Source organism: Eurypyga helias, unplaced genomic scaffold (genome assembly GCF_000690775.1).
Source record: "Eurypyga helias isolate BGI_N326 unplaced genomic scaffold, ASM69077v1 scaffold4251, whole genome shotgun sequence".
In the NCBI taxonomy this organism is placed as follows: Eukaryota; Metazoa; Chordata; class Aves; order Eurypygiformes; family Eurypygidae; genus Eurypyga; species Eurypyga helias.
The window spans coordinates 29,327-40,427 of NW_010232624.1; the positions used below are offsets into that span (position 1 = coordinate 29,327).

Here is an 11,101-nt window from a genome sequence, read left to right on the forward strand (position 1 = left end):
TCCTGCAGAGTAACCACAAGATGGTGCCTTCTAATTTCTCAGAGGGAAACTAATTGTTATGTTTTATTAGAATTTATATCACAATGCTCACCTATTTTTTAATTGCAGCCTTTTTTAAAAGAAAAAAAAGCTAAAGGATTGTATTCCTCTTTCCTATTGTTTATGATACAAACATCTAATTATGTCATCTCCTTGGAAACATGTTGTTAAGCAGACATTTTTAATCTATCCAATCTTGACAATAAATGCTCAGTCATTTGCATTTTATAATTGCTTTTGCTGGTGAATGGCCTGCTCCCTGTTTTTAACAGGCACTCTGAGGGCAGTGAATAAGTAATATTAGAAACAGAAGCCATTTAAAACAATTACTATGTCCTTTTATTTTATTGATGTGCTTCAATGTGTTGTGGGTTTATGACCATTTCGTACATTTAGTTTTGTATAGCTCATATTATTATCATAAAGGCCAAGGAAAACATTGACCTTGTAGAACATTAATATTTAGCATAATATATTTGTTTCTCAGTTTGAGAATTTTTTGACCTTTTCTTCATGTTGTTTTGGGAAGGTTTTGTTGTTTTTTTGTTTGTTTGTTTTGTTATTTTTAAGCCTTCTGAGAGATTATTTCTGTTTTGATACCACCCTCACACCGTGACTATATATTACCATGAGTGTCAGCTGTGGGATAGAAGCTATCTGTGCACTACTGAAAACTTTAGGATGAAATTCACAGTATTGCTGAAGACTGTGTCAATAATATATAGAACATAGCTTGTTGTCAGCATTGCAAATGGTTTTCCTTGTACCTATCTTGGTCATGATTTCTTTGGAGAAGGTGGCGTTGGCTTGAGAAGTTATCTTGAAACCTGGTTTTATTAATGTAGCGGACCTGGCCTTTCCTAAGCGGCAAGTAGGAGCCAAGGGCTGTTAGGTGGAAAAAGCTGTTGTGCTGTAACCATATACAGTTGATGCCACATCAACTGATTGTGCTTCTGTCAAATGCAATTTAATTGTTCTTGATTTGTTCATGTGAAATTACTGTAAATGCTAATGAGATTATTTGCCAACTTCCTTTTACAATCTTTTTGCACCAGGATAAATTTAATACATTATGTCTTAGAATGTTTCTTTTTAGAATAGAGGTGAGCTAAGTGCCTACATGTTAGTTGTCCTAAATGGAGTGATTTTACAGGAAAAAGTTAATGAGTACTGAAATATTGTTGATGCTTCTTTATTAGCAGGATATGTAGAGTGTCAGTATTTCCCTTTTTGTTTTGTTATCTTAACAGCAGTGCAAAACAAAATTAACACAATAGTTTCTTATGGAAAAAGATTTTTAGAATATCTTCTTACTTTACCAGAATATTTTATGGGTTGTTTGTTTTTATTTTTTTCCCTCAAATGTTACAAGATTAGTTTTCTTTAAAGGCTTTTTCATTACTTTCTCAAAAAATGTCAGTCTTCTTGGAGTTCAGACAGTATTCCTAATAGTTTAATATAAAAAGCTTTTGATATTTGGGACAGTAATTTATGATAGTTTTGGAAAAAAAAAAAATCAAAACCCAGGGTAAATCCCCAGCCTAGTGATTTTTTTTTTCCTTTCCAGGGGGATGCAAGTTCAAAAGATTTTATAGTTGAAAAGCATGTTCCTCAGGCTACAATAAACAAAAGAATGTGGGCATTCTTGGTAAATCAAAACAAAAGCTTTGGGATTTATATCCCAAGTAACTTTTATACAACATATAGTCAGCGATGTAGTCAGTATTGTCATGTCATATTTTGTAATGGAGTAACCTCAACATTTTTAATGTTGTCTGGGAAAAGCAGCAGCAGTGGTGACAGCTCATAAAAGGAAATGTTTTTCCAACTTTAGCACATTGCATTCTGCCGATATGTAGTTAGAAAATTGGGAACTTCTATCATGCTGTACTCCCTTGAGCACTCTATGTGTGTGTATAGACTTGTATGGCTAATTTTTATGTGTGTGTGTGTACAAATTACTTGAAGTTGAGGTATTAATTAAAATTAAATGCCCTCTTGGAAACAACCTAAGTGCATATTGGAGGATATTTTCTAGTGGAAGGAGCTGTTACTAAAAAATGAAAACAAAACAAAACAAACCCCAAACAAACAAACCCAAAAAACATAAATCCCAAACCCCAAAATCAAACCCACAAAACCTCCCAACTTAAAAAAAGAAAAAATAAAGACAAAATTGCTAAAGTGGAAAAAAACAATTTATCTGACTGTGGCATTTCAAAAATCTTTTGCAAACAATAAAACATTAAACCCAAGATACCTATTCTGATTTTTTTATTTCAGCTCAAACAATATCTATTTGGTAATGGATGTTGCTTCTGAGGTATTTTGGATATCTTCATTTGTATCATTCCAGAAAAAAAAAAAACAGAAAGATATAGATTTATATGTATAGCTGACCATTGCACAAGTATAAATGTAGGGATATGATTTCAGGAGGCTCACTATCGCTTCATATTCAGTTGAAGATCAGGTCTTAAATTACTGATTTGAGTTGAGTTATGAAATATTTTATATTTGACAATAATTTAAAGTTTTCAAAAATTTTCTTGAAACCCCCTACATGTCGCTTATTTTATAGCAAGTATAGTTCACTTTCACTTATCAGTAGGAAGAAGAAACATTCACATTATACAATTACTGGATCCTGTGGGAAAGAATATTTTCTTCATTATCAAGGAAAAAAAATGAGATTATACAATATTCATGTCTCTCTAATAATTCTTCATTTTCTTCCCCTAAATATTACTTTAACATGTAATGTATATAAATATTTTAATATATAAATATTAATCTTTGCATGTTTAATTGATCAGCTATAGTATAGCTAAATGTAGTAGCAAACACGGTTTTGTTGCTCTGATTTACATTACTCTGACTTTTGTATAAGCTAGCAAAGTAACAACAAACACTTCCAGCTGCCTTTTAGATTGAGAAAATATCATAGATTGCCAGATGAAACCACGTAATTACAGTCAAACGAATGCTAACTATTTTGACATTATGTAGTGCAGTAAGTTAGTATTTCCAAAACAGTAGCAACCATTGACATTGAATTAATACTAACAGTCTCTCTCTGTTCAATATGATTTGAGGCCATGCCAAATTTTACAATAAGTTTATACTAGCACACTGAACTATAAAACTAGGATAAATTTTTACAGTGAATAATACACAGTGGACTTTAGCTCAGCAAACTTTATAAAAAAACATTTAGATACAGCTAAACTCAGGTAAGAAAGGTTGTATTTATTTTCTAAAATGTCCCTGTAAAATGAGCTATTTCTTTTCCAATTAAACTATATGGTGTTATATACAGTATTTTAATCTGGATAGATTCATACACCAAAGGATTAATAACATATCACCATCGCTTTTTTTTCACCATGCCTCAACATCAACAAACCTCACTTTCCTTGGATGAACAGAGTATGAATTTAGAACTAGGATCAAAAATGATTTAAGAGGTGAATGAACTTTCACATCCAGTGGCTAAGAGTGCAAGATCTCAGGTGGCTGATTTCAGTGCAATCAGGATCATCTCTGCTGAAAGGCAGAGAAATACCCTGCACAGCTGTGATTGCAACACATAGAACATTAAAATGTTCCATTGGATGTCATTCTAAATCAGATAGACAGCACCGTATATTCTGTTATCTATTTGCTCAGTGGCAGCTACATGGCTGAAGTACTATGAATTGCTATCAGCACTTATTAAACACCTGGCTGTCATTTGTAGCCATTGTCTAGGGACACTGGACTGCAGTAATATATTCTGGAAGAAGACCTAGACTGGTGTGGTAAGCTTCACACCAGTAGAAATTATTGCCATTAACTGAAACATAGGTGACAAATATCACCACTGATCCAGTTTGAAAACCCAGAACCAAACTTAGGCCCCTTGAGAAATCTGAGACTGTAAGACCCTTTCACAGGGGGTGGAACTGACTGATAAAAGGTAGATAATATCTTCTGAATGTTTCCCTTTACTTGTCCAACATAACACCTATCTCTCTGGGATTAAGCTGCCATCATACCCCTAATTCAGCCAAGTACTGGAAGCGCAAAATGACGGCACCATCCTGGTCTGACAAGAGAGTAAGACTGTGTATCATCTGTGTGCCGGTGACACCACAGCCCAAATTATTTCATTATCTCCCCAGTGGCCTCATATACATGTTGAAAGGAGAGATGACAGGATGAAACCTTGTGGAATCCTGCATGAGAGAGAGCCCTCGGGGCTGATGAGCAATTGCCCTATGACATCCTCTGGGATTTCTCTGAGAGGAAAGCGTAAAATCTGCCCCAGCCTAGGTCCACAGGTGAGTCAGAAAAACATCATGGTCAGTGCGATGGCCAGAAAGGCTGCTGGCAGAGCTAAAGAAAGCCACCTTTGGAAAAGCTTTATGCACTGATAGGAGTTCCCCATCAGCCACAGGAATTAGTGTAGCTGTCAGAATGTACTCAGGCTGGAAACCAAGTTAAATAGTTTCAGGAGACTAAATGGACTCAGAGTTGTCAGGAAATAAATTTTAGAATTTGAGAGTGCCTGAATTATTTTTTGGACAGCAATTAATAATGTATTTAAGGCAAGTTAGAATCTTATAATCCCACTGGGAGACACGAAAAATATATGACAGAAGTGGCCTGCAGTGAGGTCCTGTATGCTGTCTAAATGCATCACATAACTCCAAAACTCAGTAAGCACTTCAACCCATGGAAGAGTATTTGTTTTGTTACAGGAAGGGTCAGTCCCATCAGATTCTTGTTGATTTTGTCCATAAAATAGCTAGAAAAGTTCTTGAAATAATAATTCAATTCAGTTCTACAGTGAAGCACCTCATACTTCACCAAGCTGTCTGGAACATCTCCACTGGTCTTGACTTTGTAGATACTAGGGTAGAAGCAAAGCTTAATTTATGGAACTAAAATTTTCATTTGATATTACTGTCTTTATTTGAGGCGATGAAATCTCCCATACATTTTAGCCTGAAAATAACTTCCTAAAATGGCTGTTCATTCTATTTCTACCAAAAAAAGCAATAATTGCGAAATCTGAAATTGAGAATATATTGGTGATACGTGCAGCTAATTGACGTGAACTTAGTCTGCAGTGTACTTGTGCATTATACTTGCTATGGATCGAAAATATACTACATCAGAAAATTCTGTGGCAAAATACGTTTAATGTAAGCATATTATGTAGATATAGATATATGTATATACATATATATGTGCAAAATCTTCGATCAACAATCATGTCTTAGACTAGGTATATAACTAAGCAACCTAAAAATGAGATCATTACAAGTACATTTAAAATTCTTTTGAAATGGTAATGCTTCAACTACAATAAAATATGATTTTCTGAGGTTATTTTCATCCCATTAATTGTTCATCTCTTTGTGACCTTAAGCCAACATTTTGCTAGGATTCGTGTTTCTGTCTAGGGGGTTTCAGATTGACAGGTTTTCCATACACACATTCAAAATCCCTAGAGGAATGGCATATGGAAGCAGAAACTGATTAGGATGGAGGGTTGGGGTAGGGCTGTGCATTCATTCTCAGCTTTAAGACGAAATACAGTTTGATAGCTATGTCTTACTAGATGCTAGAACACTGACCCATAGCATAACAAGATGATGCAGGATTACTGTTCTTACTGCTTTAAGAAAATTAAACAAGGCTTCAAATAGTATCTGACACAAAAGACTGGAAGTAATGAAATTCGGAATAAATATTATAGTTTTATATTAAATGTTGACGGTCAACTTTATATTAACTGCATGAAAGAGAGGGAAAACATTAAAAAGCAATTAATTGGAGATTTTTATATTTAAAACACATTGAATATTATTCACTTAAATCACAATGTTATGAGTGGTGCAGGCATGCCATTCCTGTTGTTCTATTTAGGCTGTTAAAAACAAAATCTGTGGTGATAATCTCATAATTCTGTGTCTAACAAATGCTAATATGATTCCTAATTACCTTTCTAAATTCCTTTAAAGCAATACAATGAAAACACTTTAAATGTTGTCTGCCTTTCATATTAATGCACACATGCAAAGATACATTTTTTTCTTAGGCAGTAAAGCCATGTACAAACATAAATAGATTGTAAACAGTGGTAACATTTGCAAAATTATGGTTTTGATTCTATGTGACTTGTGAGCTGTCAGCTGCAGCAAAGCATGAAAGAAGTACCAGTTACTTCTTTACTCTTTTTCAAAATTGCTTTGTGTTAAAAGGCTAATAACTACAGTTGTGATTAAAATTGTCCTTTGTATATGTGAAGTCCCCACTTAGAATTGCAGCTCTTTTTTCTAATGTTTTATAGTAATTTGCTGCAACAAAACAGTTGCACTTAACTGCACTATTGTTTAGAGAACTGTATGCCTTCCTTCAACTCCTCTATTTGATTATGTCTAAGATGACTTGGAGGCACCATTTACTTTTGGGTAACGTTTAAGAAGACAACTTACAATTTTGTAAGGGTTGGTGAAAAATCAATAATACCTGATGTTCTCATAACATGCCTCCAGTGTGGAAGGTAAGTTGAGGGTGAAAGGTTATTTTCTTTGAATTAAGTAGGGAATCTTGTAATATATGCTGAAAGTGCTCAATTTCTTGATGGACAAGAGATTTGAAATATAGCCTATACATTCTATAAACATTCCACTGTTTACTCCTAACAATCTGAATGGTCAATTAATTTTAAGTTTGAGACATTGGATTATGTTTTCTAAAATTGTATCTGAAGAAGTAATCTATCTGTCACAAAAAACATATTCTAAAGTTGCTTCTTTTTTTCTTGTCTTTTTATTCTGAAAGTTGCATCTTAACAGTGAAAGAACACAAAGTTTAACTGTACAGAAAAATTGAAGCTGTACACAGATCGGGACTGAAATGAGACAAGAAAAGAATTTCTATTAAAAAAAAAAGGTCAAACATAAAGCAATCCTTTATAAACCTTTTTTGAACATGATTTTGAAACATGTGGTAAAACTCTTCCTTTCAGAATGTTGGCATCAAGTGCCTGTATCTTCTTTCCTCTTGACTATTGATTGTAATCCTGTTCCTACTGATAATATTTAAAAATTTATATCCTTTGGTAAGTGTTTGCAGATATTTGCAAAAAGTTTTGGTGGATTGATGCATCTTGAAAAGGATTCACTCTGTTGTGTCACTCTTGTTAGATGTCTTGGTAAAAAAAGACAAGAGACACAATCCTGAAAGTGTGAAGTGCTTACATCTTCTTCAACTCACAAGGATTTTGTTCCTCAGAAAGTTTCAGTTAGGTCTTTGATTTCAGAGCTGAGAGCAATATCTTGTCTAGAGGTGGTGTAACACTGAGTGTTGCAGCACCTCTGAATGGATTCCCCATGAAATTCCTAAGTTATGTTCTAGGCTAATAATAATAATGATGATGATGATGATGTCCTAGGTTTTCCACATAGGAAAATGTCAAGATCTGCAAGCCTTAGCAATTTAGCCTGTAAGCCATTAGGAAATACTAAATTAAAACTTCCCCTATTGAAATATTTCAGGGTTGATTTTAGATTCATGATCACAACTGCAGTTCTGATGTTAAGCAACAACACTTTCTTAAAAAAGATAAAAATCTCTAAGGCAATTGAATATTTTCTTTTGAAGTACAGCTGAATAAGAAGGGGTACAGTTTCCTGCTTTTTGCACAATGCTAAGCAAAGATACCTTATGCATGAGCATTCATTTAGAAATTTTAGCCACCTCATTCACAGAATGAAAGCCATAAATTCTCTCTTGTATGTCAGTCCAGTGCACTAGAACATTTTTAAGAGGAATTGCTAATGAGTGTCCATTGCTGAAGTCACTCCAACCAGAAATGCCAGCCAGAAATGATGAAATTTCACCTTGAACTTTAGTCTCCAAAGGACTTTTACTTGGCTCTGCACCAGAGAGATATTCCTTCCTCTCTTTTGGAATCACACCTTAAACTTTTATAAGTTGTAGGTGGCTAAACCCTTTCTGTCCTAAGTTGGGTAGGTGTCATACCTTTATTTCAAACTCAGCAGAGGAAAGGAATGATTGAAAGGAAGAGCATCACAGCAAAAGTAAGACTACCCTTTCCTTCCCACATGCCTATTCCATTATTCATGCCAAGGATTAGGGAAGACATCTTTTGCTCAGGATTTGGGGTACTGAGGTTCAGTTCTAACCCATAATTGAGACAACTCATGTTTACACTCTTGCACTAAACAAAATTTTACATTAAAATATTGAAGCTGCCAACTAAACAGGAACTACCAGTGAAGCCTTTCCTCTGCCATTGTGTGCTCTAATCCCTGTGTGCCACACAGGGATCCTTCTGTGTGCCACACAAAAGAAAATTGTGTCTGCCACATGTTCTTCTTTAGCAGTTACCATTTTTTTTTTGAGGAGCTTGATTTCTTACGTCTTTTCAGAGCACATCTACTGGATTAATGACCTGACGTGTGGACTAAGCATCCAGGCATCCAGGACTAAGCCAAGCACCAATGCATTTAGCAGAATTTCTACTGAGTGTTTCCAAATGGCAAACCTATAAAGTTTATTGTGGAAAATCGAGTGCTTTACTGCTCAGACTGCTGTCAGCCCTGGAGGTTGGAAGCTGAATGCAGATTTTAATAAACAGTCTTAAATTAGGCTCCCAAAGAACTAAGTAGGGTGAGGTGCTTAAATATTTTCTGGAAAAAAATCTCTCTAGGTTTGCATGAATAATGGGTATGTAATACTTTACAAATAAAGCAGAGTTCTTGATTTGGGAGATAAATTAGAAAATTTTATTTTGCTTATGATCTATCACTATTCACACAAAATCAAACAATAATCAAGAGATATTTACAGTAATTCTAGGTGCTCTGCATTTTTTTTTTTTTTTTTTTAAATTTCTGCAGATCCTCTCCCTGGACAGGAGATTAGTTATTAAGAAAGCAAAATGCAAAGGGCTAGATTATACCTCACATTTGCTTTGGGTGAGAACAATTGTCAGAGGCTTGTCATAACATCTCAGGCTCTGAGGGAATAAGGGAGATTTTATTTTACTTTTCAAGTTTCTTGCACTGCAAAATGGAAAAAGGGCTTTAAGTATCTAGCTTTTGACTAAAACATGTTAATAAACTGGTTTTCTGATAATATGCTTTTCATAAAGATCAGTGAAACTGAATATTTTTTGAAAATATATACTCCAAAAATGATAGTCATTAGTGGAAGAAGTGTTTAGATACAGAAAATATTAAAAATAATGGAGTAGATACTTGTTTTCATTAATGGGTTGCCATTTTAACAGTATTTAAAAAATAATTTACGTAAACTTCCAATATTAATGCTTGCTGATTTGTTGAGGAACAGCTATTTAAATCATATAGAAATTAAAATATTATCTTGAAATATGGGCAAGGGGATTCTACTGAATACCTAATATACATATTACATTCAGATGCTATCCTGTAAGGCGAACCTATGTTAACACAATATCTGTTTGAAGTATTTTTATGTATCACATGCTTCAATAGCCAGTAGCTGCCAGATAGATAATTGTAGAGACAAGGTGAGTTTTTCTATGAGTCATCACAGCTTGGTAAGTAATTTTAATTATTATGTGATGCATATTTAAAAGACATCAATTTATTATGAACTTCAGGCTGAGACAAGCAGGACTGATGAGGCTGTGCCAATAGAGTGAATCTGCTTCTAGATATTGCAGCTAGACATTTCTTACTTTTTTTTCTTCTTCCTCTATTTCCCTCTGTAGAGGTCCTTCTGTAGCGCCATGGTAGAGGAGCTAAGGATGTCTCTGAAGTGTCAGCGTCGATTAAAACACAAGCCACAGGCCCCTGTTATCGTGAAAACAGAAGAAGTTATCAACATGCACACGTTTAACGACAGAAGGCTGCCGGGTAAAGAAACTATGGCATAGAGTTGGGAAGCCAAACACCCCAAGCACAAACTGTCGTCTTTTTTTCCAAACAACCTTGCAAGAATGTTTCCTGTGGAAATATGCAACCTGTGCAAAATAAAATGAGTTACCTCATGCCGCTGTGTCTATGAACTAGAGACTCTCAGCAGTTGCAATGGCCAGACTCGAATCACAAGCATCATGGATCAACAAAGTTATATGGGGTTACACTGTTCGTCATGGGTTTCCACCATTCTAAATGAATGAATGTTCCATGTGAGTTTTGTGGCTGGTTTCAAATGCAGTCTCAGTGAGAAATTACAGGTTCCTTTTGAAGTTCAAAGGTTGCCAGGAGGCGGAGAATAAATGTCCGCAATGATACTAACCACGGAAGGAGTCTAGTAAAAATAACATCTCAGAACTGTAGTGGAACAAGAAACCGTATGTTCTTCTGAACTTCCAAGCATAGAAGAGTTGGTAACTGCTGGTAGACTGAAACTACCATCTGGACAGGTCATACGAGCTTTCTGTATTGGAAAAATATTAATGTGAAGTAACATGAATCCCATGAAAAGAAGGATAAATATGTGGATGCTCACCTGTTTTTTGGACTGTCTGTGTCACTGAACTGAGTAAATAAATAATAATTAAAAAAACCCAAACCAGTAACTTAAATTTACCTGGGTTGGAACTTTGATCTGAAAAAAAACCCACGTATCCATAATTTTGACCCAATTTTTAGATGAATGAAAGTTTCCTTCGTACAAAAGAATGTATCTTGCAATCTTTAGATATAAACAAATACTTTTTTTCTTTAATTGTGAAAAGAGGGAGGGGGGTGGGAAGCAGTGTATTTCACACATAGAGGGCTTGCATTTTAGCCTGAATGAGTTCTGGATCCCTTGTTCCTGCTACTAATTGAACTCAATGGAGCCTGTGCAATTCTCGCTAATATTGGAAGTGGGATGGGTCACGTAAAAGAAATGAATGTGGAGAACTTTAAGGAGGACTGCATTTTTCAATACAGTCACAGTACTAAATGAACAAAATTCTTGAGCAGTTTTTTTTTTTTTCAAAAAAAAAAAATGTTCAGGTTTATTTGTGGAAATGCAAGATTTCTATGAAAATAGTTTTTGTATGGAA

General features: G+C 34.8%; 1 protein-coding gene across 1 annotated transcript in view; it reads left to right on the plus strand.

Annotated features, from left to right (window-relative positions):
• LOC104516934 (glutamate receptor ionotropic, kainate 2) overlaps positions 1-10,351 on the plus strand; it is a gene marked incomplete at its 5' end in the record, with an annotated part of 32,252 nt that extends 21,901 nt beyond the window's left edge. Inside the window, one exon of the mRNA XM_010161443.1 lies at positions 9,815-10,351. Within this exon, the coding sequence (XP_010159745.1) occupies positions 9,815-9,979 (165 nt within the window). The remainder of the gene's footprint in view (positions 1-9,814) is intronic.
• Positions 10,352-11,101: the final 750 nt, after the last annotated feature.